Source organism: Lupinus angustifolius, chromosome LG04, assembly GCF_001865875.1.
Source record: "Lupinus angustifolius cultivar Tanjil chromosome LG04, LupAngTanjil_v1.0, whole genome shotgun sequence".
Lineage (NCBI taxonomy): Eukaryota > Viridiplantae > Streptophyta > Magnoliopsida > Fabales > Fabaceae > Lupinus > Lupinus angustifolius.
The window spans coordinates 26624892-26647136 of NC_032012.1; the positions used below are offsets into that span (position 1 = coordinate 26624892).

The 22245-nt window shown below is 33.2% G+C and overlaps 4 protein-coding genes across 5 annotated transcripts; 1 reads left to right on the forward strand and 3 right to left on the reverse strand.

Moving 5' to 3' along the window:
- Nucleotides 157-6558, reverse strand: LOC109346733 (NO-associated protein 1, chloroplastic/mitochondrial). The gene is made up of 13 exons (XM_019586476.1): nucleotides 6135-6558; nucleotides 5438-5623; nucleotides 4841-4927; nucleotides 4653-4732; nucleotides 4310-4391; nucleotides 3149-3169; nucleotides 2731-2776; nucleotides 2127-2245; nucleotides 1936-2049; nucleotides 1734-1841; nucleotides 1550-1639; nucleotides 757-866; nucleotides 157-570 (listed from the first exon to the last, which is right to left on the reverse strand). Exons 1-13 carry the CDS (start codon nucleotides 6519-6521, stop codon nucleotides 321-323), a joined length of 1680 nt encoding a protein of 559 aa, XP_019442021.1. The 5' UTR covers nucleotides 6522-6558; the 3' UTR covers nucleotides 157-320.
- LOC109344910 (geraniol 8-hydroxylase-like) lies at nucleotides 9728-11976 on the reverse strand. Its single transcript, XM_019583633.1, has 2 exons — nucleotides 11074-11976; nucleotides 9728-10386 (listed from the first exon to the last, which is right to left on the reverse strand). Exons 1-2 carry the CDS (start codon nucleotides 11968-11970, stop codon nucleotides 9769-9771), a joined length of 1515 nt encoding a protein of 504 aa, XP_019439178.1. The 5' UTR covers nucleotides 11971-11976; the 3' UTR covers nucleotides 9728-9768.
- On the reverse strand, nucleotides 13546-17465 carry LOC109346734 (NAC domain-containing protein 17-like). Of its 2 annotated transcripts, XM_019586478.1 has the most exons (6): nucleotides 16906-17465; nucleotides 15953-16230; nucleotides 15563-15829; nucleotides 14502-15057; nucleotides 13739-14160; nucleotides 13546-13707 (listed from the first exon to the last, which is right to left on the reverse strand). In XM_019586478.1, the coding sequence occupies exons 1-5, from the start codon at nucleotides 17099-17101 to the stop codon at nucleotides 13787-13789; spliced, it is 1671 nt and encodes a 556-aa protein (XP_019442023.1). In that variant the 5' UTR covers nucleotides 17102-17465; the 3' UTR covers nucleotides 13546-13707; nucleotides 13739-13786. The 2 variants fall into 2 exon arrangements, with proteins under 2 accessions (XP_019442023.1, XP_019442022.1); XM_019586477.1 differs by having other exon boundaries at nucleotides 13706-14160.
- On the forward strand, nucleotides 18629-21412 carry LOC109346735 (sphinganine C4-monooxygenase 1-like). The gene is made up of 3 exons (XM_019586479.1): nucleotides 18629-18733; nucleotides 18969-19317; nucleotides 20643-21412. Exons 2-3 carry the CDS (start codon nucleotides 19093-19095, stop codon nucleotides 21183-21185), a joined length of 768 nt encoding a protein of 255 aa, XP_019442024.1. The 5' UTR covers nucleotides 18629-18733; nucleotides 18969-19092; the 3' UTR covers nucleotides 21186-21412.

Below are 22245 nucleotides of genomic sequence, written 5' to 3' on the forward strand. Positions count from 1 at the left end.
GAATGACTAAAATGTGGAATAAGTTTTTTTAACTTGCTCCTGGAATAAGTAATATGGTTATTAAATTATGATAATTAAGAAACTACAATTTAAAACACTATGCACATCTAATTTAATAAACTGGCTGATCATGAATAAAGAAAAACTATTCATATGTAATTTAATAAACCTATCATTTCGTTAGCATCTTTAAATTTTCCTACTTTTCAAAAGATTTCATGATTGTTTGTACAACTTGAAAATGAATCAATCACATCAATAATACATGAAAATAGGTTGGATGGGATGAATAAAAAATCTGACACTAGAGTACTCAGAATTCAAAAGTACCATTTTGGTCTCACTTCCTCTTCTTTTTCTGTTAATTCTCGATACTGGTACCACTGTGCCCCAGCCTTGCCAACAGGTAATGGGGACCTCACAAAAATCTCAACAGACCTTGGCACATGCACTGCCAAAATCAATTCCCCACCACTTTCTATTGGTTTTGGTTCTGAGGTTTTTAGCGACCTACCAATTGGCTCAACACTAAACCATCCTAGACCTGATATAGCTATATCACTAGCTGGCCTGCTCCAAAATAAAAACAACAAATTTCATATTTAACTATCATTCACAAATAATTGCATTTTTGGATGAAATTACTCAACAATGAACAGTAGAACTAGATGGGTATGAGCTAAACAAAATCCAAGGCCAAAATTGAAATTTTTATTTATAAATAGTTGCTATAAGATAACTAAGTCAGAGTGATACCTTGTGGCATCTTCAAATTTTAATTGCACTTTACGTTCTGATTCAAGTCCTTTCCAATCCTCAATCTTTTCTCTTCCACTTGGTGGGGTCAGCAGAACTCCAACTTCTTTCTGAGATAATAAAGGAAAGTCCTCATTCAGGTTTGAGGAAAGATCTTACAAGTATAATTCTCAAATATTGTTGGAATGAAGAATATGGGTGTGAGGAGAACTTATGGGTCAACAATCAAATTAATATTCTATCATATGACAATATCTGTTCATATTGCTATTATATTTCCTATGTGGAAAAAAGAGCAATGTAACATAAACAGACCAATAATTTGAAGAAAATAAAAGAAATGAATGAGAATCTAATGCAACTCTGACATGCACAACTAGTCATAAATTCCACATGTGAATACAGGCTACATGAGATTATTAAAAAGAAATAGCTTATTCACCTTTATAGCAGTATTACCAATTACTATTCTTTTGTTCAGAAATTATGCTCTAGTAACCAGAAGCATAAAAACTACAAATTAATGGCAATTGATTCATCATAAACTGCCATTCTACATATTCTATTACATGAATAAAGTGAAATGTGCTTATTTTTCCAATTATATTCTTAGAACTGAAAACATAAACTGGGATGCGCAGCTTATGGCGTACAAAGAGCTCAAATGTTTTGTGCATTAGACCAGTCTAGGCTAGATTTAAACAGCTCAAACGTTTTTCAAACTAGACCAATCTAGGCTAGAAGATATAGGTCAATCTTTTATATTTTCTATAAACAAATTGAATGGCAATACCTGATAAAATTCATCTGCTTGGTGTGTGGGTACCATATGAATCGGTATCCTCTTGGGCCCATAAAATGTCAAACATGTTTCTGGGAGAACCTGAAAATATCAGGAATAACGTGATGAGGAAAGGGACCATTTTAAATAAATGATCCAAAAAGATGATATAAACTTGGAAGCAGGTAATGAAAACCTTCAAGACATCAATTCTGACAAGACCTCCCCAAAATATTGAAAATGAATTCAAGCCATTCACTTTGGAACTGCCTTCCTCGACATTGTCTGAGACTACTTGCGAACTCTAGCAATAAAATTAAATTATAACAATGAGCATGAAGTTAGCATTACTCATGTTGGTATGCCTTAAGTCTTAAAGAATTTTGAACAGAACATACTGGGAAAGATAGGCCCCTCAGCCGGCTTTTAGGGGCAAGGACGGGTAGATCTTCAGATTGAACAACTGCAGTTTGCCTATGGTAGAGATGAACTCCAGGAGTGTCATACAGTTTCTGCATGAGTTACAGAAAGAAAATTTAAAAAAAGTAAAAAATCATAGTATTAAAAAGCCGTTTAGTTATAAACATACCCCTCCTCCTAGGAAAGCATTAATTTGAATAGGTCCTAAAGTAGTTCCAGGAACCGCAGATTGTATTGGTTTGTATCTTTGTGCAGATGCTGCGACCGGATCATTTATTGCCATTGTTTCTAATATGAAATATTAAAAGTGAGATAACCACACAAAAAAAATTAAAAGTGAAGACGGTCAATGTACCTAAAAAGTTTGAAATACCAAGATAATAGGCTAAACAAGAGATAATTTTAAACTGGGATAATTTAATTTAAATTTTAGAAACATCTCTCAATATATATTTTAACAGTGTTCCATTTGAAGTATACACAAATTCTTGTGATAGCGAAGGCCTAAAGGAAACAAAAATTATATATAACTGCTCTATCATGTGTAACACAAACCTAAACTTTTTTCGTTGATAAACAGAGACAAGGTATCCAACATGTATGAAAATCCATCCAAACATAATTAACATTGGCACAAGAGAATTAAATATAATGGAAATAAAATGACATTAGTGCTCTGAGCAAATTTTTAATGACATGTTAACATAAGCTCTTACATAGAAAATAAGCTTAATCTTGTTACTTAGGATGGATGGAGAATATAACTGACTTACTCAGTAAGGCATTGATGAAAGCAGATTTCCCAACATTAGCTGAACCCTGAAAAAAAAGAAGTTCTAGTCACTTCAGTGCTTGGCTCTACTGGTGACATTAAAGTTTAATGATCAAAGGAAGAAGAGGTAAAAAATATTAACAAGGGAAAATGTAAGATTTGCATAATAGATGAGTAGTAAAGCCAAATTCTATAAAAGTGGGAAGTGGAACTCAGATTAGTATGTTTTACAATAGGAAGATAAAAATAAGAATGAGTAGAATGTAATATCTTTCGTCCTTCTACTATTTGTGATAAACAAAAGGTAAATAAAACAAACTTGGGAATTCCATTGATAACTTGGTAAAAACACCAACGCAGGAGCATGATTCAAACATAACATGCTTAAGCATATGAAAATTCCAAGTTCAGAGACTTACCAGAATGTATACATCTCTTCCCTGAACAAATGAAAATAAGTAGAATTTCAGTAGAGGGGAATAAGAAAAATTCAAATGGTAAAATGTGAATTGAGCCCCCTATAGTTTACTTTAAAAGGATTAAGTCGGGATAATTCAGAGCTAAGCAATCACGACGTTTGTTCTTTATGCTTCATTCATATATTCATATTTTAAGGAGTGTAGAATGATGTAGAAAGCATATGACAAAGACATTTTTTTTCCTTTTTAAAGGTGAGTTTGGCACAACGGTAAGATTGTTGCTTAGTGACCATGAGATCATAGGTTCAAATCCTGGAAATAGTCTATCCGCTTGCAGGATAAGGCTGCATACATTTACCTTCCTAAGACTCATGCACTACTGACTACACCGCCCTTTTATTCTTTATAATTTCTCATTGTTATCTGTTATTATGTAAATGCTTTTGATATGAACAAGAACAAATTAACAAGAACTGACACATATGTCACCAACTTCAAGGGTCTACAAAAACTATAACAGCCTATGAAACATGACAAGTTCAACTCAAAGAAAACATTTCTTACTACTTCGAGGATTTATATAAAAGCTATAACAGCCTATGGCAGATGACAAATTAAATTTACAGAAAACATTTTTTGTCTTTGATTAGAGTGTCCCCACAAGCATCACTATCGCTGTTAGGGCCCAAGGAGTACAAGAGAGACCCAAATGTGAATAACTAAAGCCTTTTTGGTTGGAAGATTATGTACATAATTAAAGCTCACAAATATCCTTTATGTTTTTTTTATTTCAGCTAATCCTTATGTAAGATCTGACCACATGTACGGTCCAGATCCATTATCACTTTATCCTTTGGCTTTATTTAGACTGTACTGGATAGGGAAAAGACAATGAATCCCAAAATCATCTTCTGGTTATTTTCTACAAGCATTTTTTTCTCTGCACAATTCTAGACCAACTTTTACTGCCTAACAGTCACTCATAACATTTAGCAGTACATATTTAACACCTTTATATATGCATAACAAAGTTTATGGCTTTATGCCCTCTTAGTTGTAAAATTAAACGTCTATGTAACATCAAGTATCCAAAGGTTCCTAGGTTCATTATGAAATATAATAGGTTGGGAAAAAAAGACAAGCTATGAAGGAGAAAAGGACCTTCTTCTCTTTCTGGATTTCTGATATCACTCCAGTTATCCCAACCAATGATTTTGAACTGGTCAGATGGACACTGAGAACACTGCAAAGAATATCAGCATTAAGAATTTGGTAAGTTAAACTTTTCAGCTCAGGTTGTAAAACTATCCAAAGTTCTGCAGAAAAAAATTACAAAAACTGATTCGTCTCATGCCAAGAACACTTAACACCAAATTTATGCAAATGCTTTCTCACACTTAACTTCTATGGAATTCATGTTATGATATAGCATATAATTGAACAAGATGCTAAAAATTAGTAAAGTTATAGTTAATAACTAATTTATTATGGAGAAGATACTTACTTCAGCTTCTTTCTTGTGGTAGCCTCTACAACCCAATCCCCAACACAATTAAGATCAGTATCTCTTGGAAGGAGATCAACCTATGAAGATAACAGACTGTTAAATATGAAAACTATCATATATCACCCATCCCTAACAAAAACTATCATCTACAAATCTACAATAATAAGGCGTGCACATATTATTACCTTAGTCACCACCAATATTATTGGATTAGCACCAGCAAGATCACGAACACGGGACAAAAAGCTGCCATTGAAGTCAACAATATCAACCTAGAATTGGTTACTTCAACAAATTAGACAAAGAACCTTTGTTCCTTTCAGCCATTCATTATCATTTATGAAGCATAAACATTAGCGTGGACAGGAGACACAACATAAAACGGACAGAGGACACACAAGATTCACACTCCCCCCTCTCTGTGTATATATATTTGCTTTTTATTTTATTTTATCGAGTGTATATGTAACTTCTATTATTAAGTTGATTAAAAGTTTAACAGGCTCAACCTCTGTGGCTCGTAGCTTTTTAGGAATAAAAATTAATTGAAGGAGGGGGAGCGATACTATCATATCAAAGTTTCACTAAAAATCCCTCCAAAAATTAATTGAACCCTTCCTTACAACAAATATTTGAAAACATCTTAACTAAGTATGAGTGCAAAAAGATTTCACCATGGTAGTACAGTACTCATATAAGATCCAAATCCAACACGTGAATAGTTAACATTTTCAAGGTAATTCAATCAGCTGAAAGGAAAAGAATTGGACTGCTAAGTTTACCAGTTTGACAATCAAAGCTTTCTCGTGACGCAAATGAGACAACTTCTCTCGAAGCTCTTCGGCAGTGATAAATAATTTACCACCAGAGTATCCTCCATGTCCACCAACAGCAGTTATCATGTTCCCGTGAGACAGTAGCCTGCACCGCCTACACAGAATGGTTCTGAGCTGGTGGTGTTTCTTCTTCTGCAAAATAAACATCACCAGTCAATTACGCATGATGTTTGTCGAAAAAGTCTATTTAGAGCACATTCGTGTGAACAACTTAATTAAGCCTGTCTTCAATAAATATTTAGATTGATAAGTCATTTTCATAAGTCGTTTTTGTAAGCTCTTTATAACTTATAAGGTATTGGAATAAGTCATTAGGAATGACTAATGAAGAGCTTATGAAAATATGCTTACGGAAACAGCTAATGAAAATAGTTTATCACCTTCCTATAAGCTCTTTTTAGTTAATTTCACAAACCTACTAAGAAATGTTTATGGAACTTTGATGCAATATAAGTACCTAATAAACATAAGCTAAAATAAGCTTATAGGGAAATGATAACCTATTTTCACAAGCTAATTTTTAAAATTCATTTTCATAAGCTCTTTTAAAGCTATTCCAAGCTATCCTTAGTTAGCATCATGATTACGAATTGCAATTCCAAACTACAAATAAATTAGAATTTAGATTGAATATAATTAATACCAATTCATAAGTTTCAGAATCAACATAACCAGGGTCTTCCATTTCGGAAGTTTGCAATGGAGCACCACATCCATAGCAAGAAGCAACAGTGACAGAAGCTTTGAGAAACTTGTCTTTGACTTTATCCTTCTTCTTCTTTTTATTATCTTTGAGGATAAGCTTAGCAGCTTCTATCGAATGATGATGTTCATAGAACCTCTCGCCCGGTGACGGAGCAGCTGCGCCGGTACCTTCTAATTCGACGGCGGCGTCGTAACGCGACGGTTTGTTGGAGCGTGGAAGTTGAGAGAGAATGAGGGAAGATTTGTTAGGGAAGAGGAATTGGGGAAGTTTGGGATTAGGAAGAGAAAAAGGAGAAAGGAATGTAGATATGGTTTTAAGCGCCATGGATCCAAAATGAATACTCAAGTAAGTGGGAGATTCAACTAAAAATGATGGAACTCCAAAAAAGGATTGGGCTTGGGCTAAATAACGACTCGGGTCACGGGTGGTTGGAGCACATTTACATCATTCAATGGATCTTACTATATATATTTTTTTATTTCCTACATGTATCATCGCACTGGAGGCAATTGTGTCCGAGCCAGAAATATTCATAGGTATGTGGGTTAGCTCTTGTAACGGACATTTTTTCATCCACAAGACTCGCGCCTAAGATCTTGTTAAGGGGAATCAAGCATGTACCACTTGAACCAACATCCGTTGGTATCTTACTATATATTATGTATCAAATTTTATACAAAAAAATAATTATATGCTGACAATGTAAGAATTTTTTATACAATAACTTATTCATTTTAATTATCATTGATTCTTAAATAAAAATAAATAATAAAGTAATTATGTATAAGTATCACTACATACATATTACACTCAATTTTATATCCAAATTCACTGAGTTTTAATGGATTTAAACATATAGAAACAATCTTTTTGTTAATGGAAAAAAAATACATATATCTATATCTCATAATATCATTATATAGAAGTATCATATACATTTATTTAGTATCATATGCATTTATTTAGTATCATATACATTTATTTCATGTATTTTTTCCTTAGAGTAATCACAATTGTTCTTAACAAATAAGAAAATTCTTATTCTATTATCTATGATGTCATTTTTATTTTCTGTTTTTAAATAAAAATAATTTTTTGTTCTTCTTGATCAAGAAAAAGTAAAGAGAGATATAGATATTATGAAAAAATGTAAATCTTGTGGGACCCAAATAAAAATAACAATGATATTTGTTATTATGTGCAAAATTATATGTTGTTCTTATTTCATCAGGAGTTGTAATAAATTATAAAATAATATGTCTAACTTAAATAAGAATGAAAATTTTGTTTACTATTGGAGATGCCCTTATGTCCTTACACCAATCACAAAAAACATTTTCATTCTTATTTAGATTTCACGTACCATTATTAAATAAAAACATTAACTACTTTTTTCTCACATTGATAAATATAACTTTTATTCTTGTTTGGGTCTCACAATATCTATATCTTTCTACAACATTTACTTCTTTTTTCACTTTCATTTGGTTAAGAAAAACCAATAATTGTTCTTATTTAATAACAAAAAGTCAGAAAATAAGGATAAGAAAGAACAAAGTAGATAAATATATAATAGTATAAATATATTTTAATGTCATATAATTAATTAATTTGACAAATTTTAAAAGAATAAAATTAATAGGTTTTGAAAAAACTTTCTAAACACTAGCTCTTAATTTCCTTATATTAACTGTTTACTTGACTACTATTTTAATGGCTCAATGAGTGGGTCAAAAGCTAGAAGCTAAAAGGCCAATGAGTAACAATCTCAATCAGCATCCCTGCAACTAATAATAAGTAGCAAATTGCAACCCAATTGATTCACTAGTGACTTTTCTAATATGCCTCTAACAACACATTTTATGATAAGAAAAAAATGTATAAATTGAGAATTCTGAATTATCTATAGCGTCTGTGTATAAATATTAAAAAGGGAAAATTTTGTAGTATAAATTGTACTACACATTTACTTATAACTTCAAAATATGTCATTGAACCCATATTAGATAAGTCCTTGACATTTATACATCTAATAACCCTTTTAAAATTGGTTGGGTAATCGTGTCTCCGAATTTAAATCTCAATCCTCCACTGAAATTGAGGTAAAGGAAAGAACTCTTAAACCCTTTCAAGATACAAGACAAGAAGAACCCTCATAAGAACATCACAATGAAAGTTGATTAGTTCAGAAAAAATATACTTGAAATATAACTTGCTACATATATTTGGAGTAACCCTTAAATATTAAAGTAATGAAGACGAATTACAATAACTAAAATGAAATAAAAGTAGAAAGAGAATAAAAAATAAGGGTAGGTAGAAAGAGTTGAAAGAGTTGAATATCAAAACTTGATGCAATCAAAGAAAAGCTTAAGAAACTGAAAGCAACCAAAGTTTTCTTCCTCTTTCCTCTTAAAGGGTTTGATTTCTCTATCTCTTCTCATGAATTCCAATACATCTTCTCTATAAATGTAATCTTCTATTTCTTCATATTCATCGCTACCATAGAATATGTCTCCCATAACTTCAAAAGTGTGTGCCTTTCTTGTTGTGTAACAAATAGACATTGTTGGTGCAAGTAACAAGGGAACAGAAGAAGAATAACTATAAGGTTGTGGTGTTACACAACCACACTTGTTGGCACAGTCAACGTTTGAAGAAGAACAAATTGAGATTCTTATAGTCATCAAAACTAAAAGATTTATGATAGGATTGTATTGTATTTATCAACTAAAACAAATTAGGGAAGGTTGTTACATATATATAGTTATTAATATTATCAGATGAGTTTGATATTATTATAATCAACTTATAACACGGAACACTCATATAATTGGAATAACAAACTAAACTATGAACCCTAAAAATAAGTATTATATTAAATTCGATCAAAGGATACGGATTAATGAATATTGTTGACCCTGGCTAGTTATTTACTAAATGAATTCAAAATATTGAAACTTTTGCAAAATCACAGATCTATGATTTTCCTAAATGGGTATAATAATTAGATACATGGATAATTACAAAACAAAAGATAACTTGAGATAATATTTTATTGTTGCATTTTAAAATGTTCAGCAGCGTATTAGGATAAAAGATTGATAAGCTTTTATCATATCCAAATATTTTTCATATATGATGAATGATCCACTAATTAACGATAAGATATAAAAAATAATCATATACAACAAATAAATCACTGAATAATGACAATATTAAAGAGAATATAGCCTAAATCATGTAAATTAAACAAACCTCAAGACCAAAATATGGTTCAAATTCTTTGAAGTTAAAAGTTCTTAAATATTTAGTTTCTTAGTCAATAAAGTGAATGATTAATTTTTTACAAAACAATCATCCTTATTCTAATATGATAGATTATATTTATGTAATTACATACTCTAGTTACATATTCATATGTGTCATCCTAGACGGTGTTCCAATTTATGTCACAAACCAATAATATTAAAACAAAAATAAAAAAGTAATAGACGTTAAACTGATATAACATGTTTTCATTGGTTCGAGATATGGTTTAGAACATCAACTTGGAAAGTAGATCCTTGTCTCATGTTGAGAGAGATAATGGAATAACATAAAGAGGAGCAAGTTTCTTCAATGTTATTCCATACTGCTCATTCATGTCAAGCTTGTGAGGAGTAACACCCTCAGGAAGTTTCCATTCAAAAGAATGTATAAATGCTGCCAACATCAAATTAATCATTCTATGAGCCAGAGGCAAACCTGGGCAAATTCTTCTACCAGCACCAAAAGGTATATACTGAAAATCCTTGCTGCCTTTAGAATAATCTATGTTGGAACTGAGAAACCTTTCAGGTTGAAATAACAATGGATCATCCCAAAACTCATGGTTTCTGCCAATAGACCATGCATTTATGAGAACTTGTGTTCCTTTGTTAATGGTGTACCCACTTGCTTCAACATCATTCCCTGCAACATAAGGCAAGAGTAAAGGTGCAGGTGGATGAAGGCGAAGGGTTTCTTTCACTATTGCTTGCATGTATGGTAGTCTAGGAATATCTGATTCTTTTACTTCATTGTTGGTGCCAATTACTTGGATAAGTTCCTCTCTTGCTTTTTGCATTATTTCAGGGTTTTTTACAAGTTCTGCCATTGCCCATTCAGTTGTTGATGCTGAAGTGTCACTTCCCGCAATAAACAAATCCTGTTAATTTCGAATAAAGATAAACCTCAATTGTTTTTGTTACTAATAATGCAAATTTATTATATAGTATACTTGATCAGTTTGATCTTAAAATACATTGTTCATTCTTATCAGCATACATTGATACTATATAGTGTATTTATATAGTATGACTATGGATACTCATGGACAAGCTGATCAGCATAAATTGTACATTCTTATCCAATATTTTAAATTGCATTCCTTCATGGATCATGGATTATATTTCACCATAATTTTGTGTTGGGACTCCAAGTGAGTTGATATAGTGAAGAAATAAATTAAAGAACATATCAATGCATATCCATAAATCATATCTTAAGATTTTAGGTCAATATCTTATCTCAAACTCATTTATATCATTCAATCATCTATCCCATGGATAATATTTGAACGAGTTAGGATCTTCTCTATCAATGGAGAGACAAGTATTCCCAAAACAATAAAAAAAATATAATATGATTTGATATTTTTATCATTAAAAAAACGGGATGACATTTTATCTTTATGTATGCAAAAGTCATCACTTGTCTCTCTATTAATGGAGAGAATCCTTATTATATAAACTCTAGAAATACAACAAATCCTCATTTATCTCATGCTTATGTTCAAAGTGTTTACCATATAATAGAACTCAAATAATAAATAGATGAAATAAGGTGAAGTTACCAGAATCAATGGCTTGATGCTCTCAACAGTGAAATCCGAAGCTTCATCATCTTGTTGACACTGATCAAGCAACACATCCAAGAAATCACCATCTCTACTTGTACTTCCACTCAAACTCTCTCTCTTTCTAATACGTTTCTTAATCATATCATCAAAGATCTCATGCAACCTCACGTAAGAAACCCTAACATGTTTTCTCACACCTTGCAAATCAAACCTCTTCAAAACCGGAAAATAATCAGAGAGATTCACTTTCCCTGCATCCTCCATTATCCTCCACACCAAATCCTTCAACTCACCCGCACTCTCAAACTCAGGATCCACCATATCCTCAGAGAAAACCGTGTTCGAAACAAGGTTCAGCATAGTGGCGAACGCAACTTCCCCTACGTTAACTACGGTTTCTGTTGAAGCTTGCTTACGGAGATGGTGTAATAGTTGCTCAACCTTTTCGTTTCGAAGGTGTTGCAACAGGTCGAGGCAGTGGTTGCTGAATATCTGAGTGGTACAGATGCGGCGGCGGTTGCGCCACCGCATGTCGGCGGGGGACCATGCTAACGTGTGGTTGACGTTGGGCTGAGCGGCAACAGAGTCAGGGATAGGGCGGTTGGTGAAGGATTGGTCGTTCTTTTGGAGGAGTTCTTGGACGGTGGCCGGAGAGGAGGCGACGGCGACGGTGACGGAGCCGAGGCGGAGGGAGATGAGGGGGCCATAGGTTTGGGCGAGGGAGGAGAGGGTGGAGTGTGGTTTGGAGCCAAGTTGGTGGAGGTTTCCGATTATGGGGAGGCCGGTTGGACCGGGTGGTTGGTTTTTGTTGCGGTGGCGGTGGCGGTTGTGAAAGAACCGAATTATGGCTAAGGAAAGAGTGAGAAATAAGAGGAAGATGTGAAGCTCCATGATCAATTCTCTATGTTCAAGGTTTTTGGTAAGAGATAGACTTTATATGTTATTATTCATAGTGGGCAAATATGGACATGATCCATTCCATAATTTCTCTTTCATTTTAGACATCAACCAAAATTTATGAAATAATATTAAAAATGAATGAAATTTGTCATTGTCTTAATACATTAAATGAGACATAAGAGAATATGTGATCCCCATCACACAAATATATGAAAAAAAGTCATGAAGAAGGTTAAGTAGAATGGGGAGCAACTCACACGTTTTGTATCCTATTATATCTTAGTATAATGAAAAGTTGTCATATATTTGAAATAAAAAAAACATAATGTAACATTTTTATGTTATTTCATGAAATACAATTGGCTTGAAACATAAAGATAGAAAATTTTAGGAACATAGAATTCTAGTTCGGTTAATGTCCATTAAGGGAAAGGCAAATACATTGTTTTTTTCCATTATTTTTTATGGAAAAATATAATTTTATTGTAATCAGTGTTAAGTTATATTTTTTGAAGTATATCTCTGCATTAGTTAGAATGGCATATTCATATGGTTGACCGTTAGGTTAAGTACTTGTAGCTCAAATGTGGACATAATTCATGTATTCATGGATAATGGTTGACAATTTGGTTAAGTACTTGTGGCTAAAACTCAACCACATCCTTTACATAATTAATACTCTTTCATGTTATAAGCATGCAATAACACATTAGTTGTCATAATTTGGTGACCATAACTCTTGTATGCTCAATAATAAGGTCACACGTGAATGAATTTTTTTTTGTTGAGAAAGTGTGTTGTAATAATTTTTAAATATTGAACATTATATTATTGGGTGTGACAAGATTAGAGATACCAAATTAGAATAGAAGCATACCCTTAACTCAAATGATGAGAAATGTGTCAATTTAGTGCACTTTTAGATAATGGTGCTTTCATATGCACAATTTCTATTCTTTATTGTCTTACACATGTGGCTACAGTGTTGTTGATTAAATAAACTGGTCATTGTACGTTAATACAAAAATTTACTTATTGAATAGTGGTTATTTAATTGAAGGTGTAGCCAACATTTTTATTTGGAACAGTGAAAATAATTTATTTTCATAACCTTATGAAATTAATTTGTAATTTTCTTAAGCTGATTATTTTAACCAGATTACAGTTACCAAATTGATCAGTAATAACTAATAAGTAATAACATTAGATTGATAAAAAACTTTGAAGGAAGTGCATTAAAATTATCGTGAGAATACATTAACTCGATATTATTAATTACATGTTGCATTAAACAATTAGTGACTGATATTAGTTACATGTTACATTTTATAAAAATGAACACAAAAATAAAGGATCAACACTAAATAACATAATGCATAAGGGTTACAACTTAATAACAATAAAAGATTATGTACACATGTCACAAAACGTGACCTCCATCAATATCCAAAATGGAGAACTCTCCTACTTAATCCAATCAAAACATTAAAGGAGCCTAAAAATGGAAAGTACATAAACACATTCAGATTAATCGTGATTAATAACCATTTCATAAGTGTATTTCATGGTTTTGAAGTCTTTCCCTTTCTTCCATTGCCTTCCAATAACCAACTCGCAAACCCACGGCTACGACCACAAAAGTTCCTTAGAGAGCCTTCTCTTAGATTAAAGCTGACTTAAGCTTATACACTAAACCTTACCTTGAGAGTTTAATATTTACAAAGAATAAAATATAATTTATCTATTTATTTCCAGAATATAGCAGCAAAACTTTGGGTTTTATATATTCAAGGAGAGGTGCATTTCCCTAATATACTCTTAAAGTTCCAATAGAAACCCACAAGCAAGCACATAGAGCAATAATAATTGGGAAGAAAAGGAATGAAACCCCCTTTCTGCTTGCTCTCTTTACAGTTGCAGTGTCTTTATCTCTTCCTGATGTTGCTGCTGCTGCAATATTTGTGTGTTTGTTATTAATCTTAACCCTGCTGCTGAAGCTAGACATTCGATTCAATGCCCGGTTCACCAAAGCATTGTCGGCGGCTGATGCAGGAGTGGTAGGTATTGACTCAACAAATGCCCATAGAGCAGAGGAGAATCTACTTGTAGCAACGTCTTTCCCTGTGCTATTTTGATTATCATTGCCTTCTGTCGGAAAACTGGCAGATTCATATACAACACCTAAACATGACCGGAAGAAACTAGCATACATTAGAGATAGACTATAACATTTTTTTTAGAGAAGAGCCACTTGAAACTGGCTCAAATGTCATTTTCCCATAGGGAATGTATAGTCAGAAATCATAATTTAAGTTTTGAAAGCACACATATGGCACAAAAATTATACTCCAGAGAGGTTTCTACCACGCATGAGATGGCACGTCAACCTCAAGAGCAGTGAACTGTGAGCTCAGCACAAATGAGATTTGAAGCTCGCATCTTCATCAAAATCAAAGACAGTGAAAATCATATTTTGAACTTTGAAGCCTGAGCTACACTGTAGCTTGTACTGATAAGTATACCTGTGGTTGGTAGAGAGAAAGAATCAACAAAGCTGTCAGCTCCACTCGGGATATTTCTTTCATCTTGCATCCAAAATTCAGCACCAGTTATATTTGCATTCTCTGGATTGGACTGCCACTGATAATTTTGACTAACAACAATGCCTTCAGGGGAATTCATAGATGCACAGGAAACAGTTTCCTGAGTGGTTGTCCCCAACTCAAGAAACATATCTGCATATAGATCAAATTCACTTAACCCATCTTCGAACTGCAGGTTCTCCACAGGGTTTTCGGCATTTGACTGTGTAGGTTCAGTACCAATGAGGAGATCATTAATTTCCAAGAAGTCTTCCTCACAAAAGTGGAACTCTTCAATTTCAATGTTGGGAGCAGAAGTGACCTCAAGTGCATCAGAAACATGCAGCTGAGAAGTAACTGCAGATTGATCGAAGTCAAAGCTGGGCAGCAAATCATGGTGCTGACCATTTGATTGAAAGATACCACTTGGCTCAGGAAATATCACAGCATCAGATAATTGATCCACCACAGTACTTTGTCTTTGTTCATCAACAACCTAGACGGATCATTAAAAACTTCAGTTAAAAAATGCTTAACAATGTAGAAAATTAATAAACAATTGATCATTAGCGGCTTTCATAAAGGTTGTAGACGGAAATAAGGGAATAACAACATTACAATCAACAAATACTAGAAAACAGCAAGCACATGTGTGTAGAGTTAAAAGAGAAACCAACTTCCTGTTTTCTTTATTTAGTAGAGATATCCAAACAAGGTGCTATTATTTCTACAAAAGCAAAGATAAAAATAGATTTTTTTTCACATTTTGACTAAACAAACAACATTACCACTAAAACCACATAACAAATTGATTTTTTTTTGCTGTCAACGGATCAGTTTATAGACAATCAAGATCTAAACTTGAGAAGTGGAAATTAAAATTTATTACATACACGGTGCCAACTGATAAACCTCGTACCTTCACCAAAAGGCGGAGGGGATTAGAGAAGCCACAACTAAATTAATAAAAACTTGAAAGAAATTTTGAGAAGAACACATACCAGAGGAAAGCCAGCATTCACATGTTGCTCGTCATCCAACATTCCATAAATAAAGTCCACAATCTCATCATCTAACAAAGGCTGCAGCTGATCATTGTCATCAATGACAGTATCGGGAATTGGAACCTCACAATCAGCTGTGTTAATGCTAAAATCTACAACATCGTCATCTACCCACTCTTCTTCTTTAAATGGAGCACCATATTGTTCACCATTTTTAGGACCAGGTCCACTTTTCTTGAAAACCTTGTAAAGTGCATAATAGTCCTGATATAATGAATATAAACCAAAACCCAAAGTCGGTAAATAATACTGTTTCTGCAATCAAAATGAGTAATTAAAATAATAAAATAAGAAATTTAAAGCAAAAAGGCTACTTGAAGGTGATACCTTAACACCCTGGCATCTCCTAAGCTCTTCTTCGTCCATGGTGTATTCATGCATAACCCAATCAGTCCGCTCACCATTAGGTGCTCTTCCTCTATAGAAAACAAGTGTCTTTTTCACTCCAACTGCTCGATTATTGGAGGTAATGTTACGATCCTTTCCTGTTGCTTTCCAGTACCCGTGTCTAGTTCCTCGGTTAGACCTTGCACCATTAGGATACTTCCTGTCTCTATGACAGAAAAAGAACCATTGCCTATCTCCAGTTTTGAGTACAGAAAGCCCTGCAAAATATCACAAGCAATAAGCAATCAACCAAGAAAAAATTTGGTATGTGATAAGATCTCATGATCAAACTGAAACAATATAGGGATTAAATTTGTCAGATGATGATAATTGTAATATACCAGCATCTTAGCCTATCTGCTTAGTTCACTCGCATGAGTAGCTGCAACTTTAGAACATCAGAAACCACAATTCCCATAAGTAGTTATGTTATAATAGCAAATATGATCAGTAATTCAATCCTAATTAGTAATTACCAAACAGAATAAGATTAGCAAATTTGACAAATAAATTAAGAAAGCTACGGTTAAAGCAAATTTACGGCGATACTACAAATCTACCAAGCATTGACAACGCTGAAACAAGCTTCAATTCATAAGAGAATAAAATACATGAAGCATATAGTGCTATGTCAATAAAATCCAGCCACAAAAGTAAGAGACTGAAGAAAAAAGTCTTACACCACTCTAAGCAAGAGTGACTCATGAAAACTTTGAGTACTCTAACCAATATTTTACATTATGAAGATCTTAACATTCTGACAAAAATCAACAACTCCTTAACAAACAAAAACAAAACAAAATTCCAGAAACCCAAGTCAACGGCATAACAATCACCATAAACAAGAGGTAAAAGAGTTTTAAAGATATGAGTTCTCGGAAAAGAGAAAATACCAGGTAATTCTTCAGGATCACACTTGTACACATCAGTTTCGTGAATCACATCAAGCTTCAGCTTTTTCCCACAAATCTTCCTCTTAAGATAGTACATAACAAGTTCCTCATCTGTAGGATGGAAACGAAAACCAGGCATCGACGACATCGTTTTGCTCAAACACTCAGTGGAATCAAATTCTGAAGCTGCACCCATTCTCAAAGAAGAGAAAAACAAGAACAAAAAGCCAAAAATCCTAGACCCAACAGAAAAATCGAAACTTTTTTATCCACTAGTGGCAAAACCGAAAACCCAAAATTGTATGATACGATTCGAATCAAAGGGTATCTGGAATCAGGGAATGAAAACCCTAAAAATAGAAACTTAAAAAAATAGGTGATCAAATTTTACAAAAAAAAAAAAACAAATGTAGATTTTTTAATCGGGGTTGTAAAACCAAAAAGGCACAAGTACATGCTACGATTAGAATCCTCAGCGTATGAGGATTCGGAGATTGAAAATTTGAGAACAGAAAGATTGCTTTGAATTTAGATTTGTGTGTGGAAAATTGGTTTAGAGAAAAGGGAAGTTTGGTGGTAATTGGTTTAGACATATCTCCCACAAATTATATTACTACATGTGTTTATGATTAATTCGAAAAATAATTATTTTTAATTTAAATATATTTTTTCAATCAAACTTACGTTGAACAGTGACACAACTTGTAAAACAACAAAAGTATTGAAGTGTAGTGTTGTGGTCAAAAAAATAGGATAGATATGAGAAACTTCGTTGGAGGAGTGAGTGAGATTCAGTGCATTGAGTGAAAATGTGAGAGTGTGAGCTCAAGTGGATGGTGTGTTGCGTGACCGCTAAGCTTTTATTCTGTGATGATTGTGTGAGAGTTCAAGGGTTTTATGTGAGTATGGGTGTAGATGATGATTTGGATTGTTTTTTAATTATGTATTAATCATCATTAGATAATGGATTGTTTAATAATTATACATAAACACAAAAATTATATATCCTTGTGCTTATAGTTTATAACATAAAATATTAATAGGTGTTGGTTCAAGTGGTACTTTTAAGCAATATCTTAGGTTCAAGTCTTATGGATAAAAAAATATATGTCGAGATAGTTAATATCATAAACTACCATAATTTATATATATATATATATATTGAGTATAATATCTAAGTATAATTAAATTAAACAAAAATATAATATACTATAGAGACAAATTTAAATAATTTAAGAGTTAATATATTTTCATTAATTTTAATTCGTTACAAACTATATTAATAATTATAAGAATATGATATTTTAAATAGTTTATAATGAACCAAATAATGAAAAGACCCTAATACTATTTAGATTTTGTTTACATAAATATTATATTTTGTTAATTTAATTATACTTATCAATCATTTTTATGCATATAGATAAGAAGTGATTTTGTTGTTCTCGCACTGAAGTCTAAAGACAATCTTATCTAAGTCAAAAATATTCATAGATATGTAGAACTAACTCACATATAATTTACTAAGTCAGAAATATTCATAGATACGTGTAGCTAACTCTTGTAGGTGCAGTCATGGGGCCACAAGAAAATGGGTAAATCATTTTCTTTTCTCCCATGTTTTTCTTTTTCTTTTTATCTTTGTGGGTAGAAAGTGGAGGCAAGAGGGAGAAGATAAAAACATTGAAATGGTATTTTTGAATGTATTTGGAATCTTACAACTGTAGCCAGAGTTTATCCACATATACACTAAAGTCATAGATCTGATAAAAAACATGCATTCTAGTTTCAGTGTTGAAACAGCAATTTTCATCATCTGGGTATCCTTGTAAGCCACTAAACCACTTTCTGTTATGGGTTTCTTCTGAATTGTTGGAAAGTTTCTTGCTTTGGGTTTTCATAATGTGTTGGAAAGTTTCAATTTTTGATTTTTCAGGTTGTGGTTATCCAATTTGGTCTAATGCAAAAGCTCTATGGCTCTTCTTTTATTATTAATTTTGTTTAACTTGGTTATTTCAAAGCTTAACAATGGTGCTGAGTAGTTTCAATTTTATGCTTTTCAGGGTGTGAATGAACTTGCCCAAGTTGAGATCTTTAGCTGTAATGCAACTTTGACTTACTGAGTCTGAATCTGGGTTGGGTTGTTTTTGTTTAAAGTTGATTTGCTTCCACTTTTCAATTTCTATAATGGTTTTCTGGGAAGGGTATGTGAGTGATGAAGTGATGGGCACATTTGCACCTATTATTGTTTATTGGATATATGCTGGGTTTTATGAGTTGCTACCACCTCTAGATAATTATCGGTTGCATACTAAGAGAGACAAGGAACAGAAGAATTTGGTGCCATTTTCAGTTGTTGTGAAAGGTGTTTTGCTTCAGCAGCTTGTTCAGGCAATAGTTGCACTTTTCTTGGTCAGTCAGTCTACACTTGAGTTAGTTTCTAACTTTCTATTAATAATATTTGTTTGCATTTGTTGGTAATCTTGTTTTTCATTTTAAAGTGTTGCTCCATGTTTCTAATTTCTTCTACCTTGCTGTTTATTCGCATGTGCATAGGCGTAATTACTAGCATTTTTGAATTAATCTGTTGTTCCATTTTCTGGTTTCTATTATGTTGGTTTATCCTAGTTGAAAAAATCAATCTACATTTTAGTTGTTAGTTTGTTGGTTTATTTTGAGGTTTGGCTTGTTTTTGAAATAGTCCATGTGGCTTTTACACTGAACGATGCTTCCATTCGTGGTAATTTAGGTACAATTCACTGTAAATTTTGACCGGAATTTATATCCCACCTTTTGATCCTTTATAACAAAAAACATTATAATTAGGAAGAAATGAGAGATGATATATCCGGATTCCGGAGGAAAGATCAGATACACTTTTATGACGGCCATCCATTCCTAAATGGTAAACTTGTCAGCTAGCCATGAAGTCTGATACACCCTTAGGTCCTCCTTTAAGACACATATACAGGAGAAGGAAGATTGAAACAGGATAGGATGGACCTGATACTGATTGAGGAAGATTTGCAAGTGAGAGAGGGAGGGTATGAAGAGAGTGTGAAACAGAGTCTTTAACAATGGCTCGAGATGAAGCCGAGTTGTCCAACAACAAAGACAATTGTGTATTTCAAAGAATTGGATTCTGTATAAATGGATATCGATTAACATGGCCCTCTTTTGACCTCGTCGTCTCCTTCTATTATCTTTTTTTAATCCATCTTATTGTGTATTGCTAGGCTGATTTTGTATGGAAGCAAATGATAGAGGCTAGATGTTATCATGTCTAAGATTATAGAACTAATTAAGTTGACAAACTAGGAAATCCACCAAAAAAATGAATGAAACTCCTCGATAACTTATAGCTCGGTATCATTTATGTATTGCCTATCTATTAATAGACACAGCATGACAAAAGTGACAAGCATTTATAGACTGGTGATAATAAAAATTTATTAATACATGTAGTAGCCTACCAGAAGTTAAGTTTTTACCATTTTGATAATAAATAGGTGATTGGTTTTGCCAAGTTACATAAAAAATTGACAAAAATCAAAGCTTTATTTATGAGGAACCCTTTGATTTTGTTGATGCATAATATACTCGTTAAATGTATAAACTAATGCATTTTACCAAAATATATGGTGTTTATCTTTCATGTTTGTCTATGAATAAATTAATTGTTTGTTGCTAGACCACAAAATTTTCTATAAACTAATACGCTAGCTATGATTCTGCAGTTGACTACAACAAGAAATGCATCTGGGGATGTGGTGCAGCCTTCTATCCCCAGGCAAGCATTGCAGATCCTTATCGCGATGTTTGTGATGGATACATGGCAATACTTTGTGCACCGGTACATGCATCAGAACAAATTTTTATACCGTCATGTCCACTCCCAGCATCATAGACTGGTAGCTCCATATGCAGTAGGAGCCCTTTACAACCACCCTATCGAAGGTCTCCTACTTGACACAGTCGGCGGTGCCATCTCCTACCTTGCCTCAGGGATGACTGCAAGAACAGCTGTTTTATTCTTCTGCTTCGCTGTGGTGAAAACCGTCGATGATCACTGTGGACTTTGGTTGCCCGGCAACATCTTCCATTTACTTTTCCAGAATAACACAGCTTATCATGACATTCATCATCAACTAAAAGGTTTGAAATACAACTATTCTCAGCCATTCTTTCCCATATGGGATAAAGTTCTTGGGACATACATGCCTTTCAATCTTGTAACGCGGCCTGAAGGGGGTTTAGAAGCAAGACCAGTAAAGGACTAATGTAACTTATGAAACTCTTCATTTTTTCCTTAAAGGGGTGATTCATGAGGGAAATGCTTCTAGATAGACTCATCAGAGGCTATAATGTACATTTCTGAAATTGATTGGGTGGCTTGACAGTGTTTTCAGTTCATCTTGTGTCATAGTAGCTTTTGCCAACCCACTTTGTGTAAGTTGTGTAGCATAACTATGATGTGCTTAAGCTACTTTCTTCATTAACATTTTTTAGGTGTAATTTATTGCTAAAAGTAAGCATGTTCAAGTTAATACCAAAACAATGTGGTTTTTAAATAATCGTTCTAATTGGTTTTTAATTATAATGAACTTAACATAAATAAAAAATTGATGCCTTGAATGATCAATAGAGGGGATGACATTGCCTCCCCGGAAGAAGAATAGCTCCGCTTTCTAGCGGCCCTTCCTTAACAAGTCACATTAGAGGTGAACGATCAGAGATGTCTGATAATTATCACGATGAAGTTGACAAACTAGGAAATCCACCAAGTCTTGAATGAAGTCCGATAAACTAGGATGTCCGATAATGGCCTGGTGTAGGAATATCACCCCAATATAAAAAGTTTCTTAATGCTGATCTTTTCTTTTCTCTTTCGTCCCAGCCCCAAGAATGGTCTGGTGTAGGAAGTTCCAACTAGTGAGGTTTAAGAAGGGTAAATGTTTGCAGCTTTGCCCCAGGAAGAGACAGCCATTGAGATTACTTTAATTAGGTGAATTATGTTTTATTATTCATTGCAAATGGTTTAAAATCTAAGCTCTAACCATGACTTATTATCAACAATGTAGAGCTACTCCATGAAATCAAAATGTGCATCACTGGCGTTGAGATTTAAGAGCCATTTGATTTCCCCAACCCAAAATTAGATGCACAGAGAGAAAGTAAATTACAAAAACTAAAATAGAGGAGTGAACCAAAATTCAAGCTTATTATTAATAATAGGTCTGAATAAACAAAATAACTGACAAAGTTTAATAAACTAGATCCTCTCTGCCAACTAAGATCCTACATAAATTAAAATCATAAAATGGTCCGAAAATGCTGAAA

What these genes read in the sequence shown, in the direction of transcription:
- LOC109346733 (XM_019586476.1), bottom strand. Translation starts at nt 6,521, where the DNA reads ATGGCGCTTAAAACCATATCTACATTCCTTTCTCCTTTTTCTCTTCCT. An exon ending in ACCACAAGAAAGAAGCTGAA is followed by an intron (nt 4,392 to 4,652) that starts GTAAGTATCTTC and finishes TATTCTTTGCAG; the next exon opens with TGTTCTCAGTGTCCATCTGA. An exon ending in AAATTTGAAGATGCCACAAG is followed by an intron (nt 571 to 756) that starts GTATCACTCTGA and finishes ATTTTGGAGCAG; the next exon opens with GCCAGCTAGTGATATAGCTA.
- LOC109344910 (XM_019583633.1), bottom strand. Translation starts at nt 11,970, where the DNA reads ATGGAGCTTCACATCTTCCTCTTATTTCTCACTCTTTCCTTAGCCATA. An exon ending in GCATCAAGCCATTGATTCTG is followed by an intron (nt 10,387 to 11,073) that starts GTAACTTCACCT and finishes CGAAATTAACAG; the next exon opens with GATTTGTTTATTGCGGGAAG.
- LOC109346734 (XM_019586478.1), bottom strand. Translation starts at nt 17,101, where the DNA reads ATGGGTGCAGCTTCAGAATTTGATTCCACTGAGTGTTTGAGCAAAACG. An exon ending in TGATCCTGAAGAATTACCTG is followed by an intron (nt 16,231 to 16,905) that starts GTATTTTCTCTT and finishes GATATTTTGCAG; the next exon opens with GGCTTTCTGTACTCAAAACT. An exon ending in TTTCTCTCTACCAACCACAG is followed by an intron (nt 14,161 to 14,501) that starts GTATACTTATCA and finishes GGTCATGTTTAG; the next exon opens with GTGTTGTATATGAATCTGCC.
- LOC109346735 (XM_019586479.1), top strand. Translation starts at nt 19,093, where the DNA reads ATGGTTTTCTGGGAAGGGTATGTGAGTGATGAAGTGATGGGCACATTT. An exon ending in CAATAGTTGCACTTTTCTTG is followed by an intron (nt 19,318 to 20,642) that starts GTCAGTCAGTCT and finishes ATGATTCTGCAG; the next exon opens with TTGACTACAACAAGAAATGC.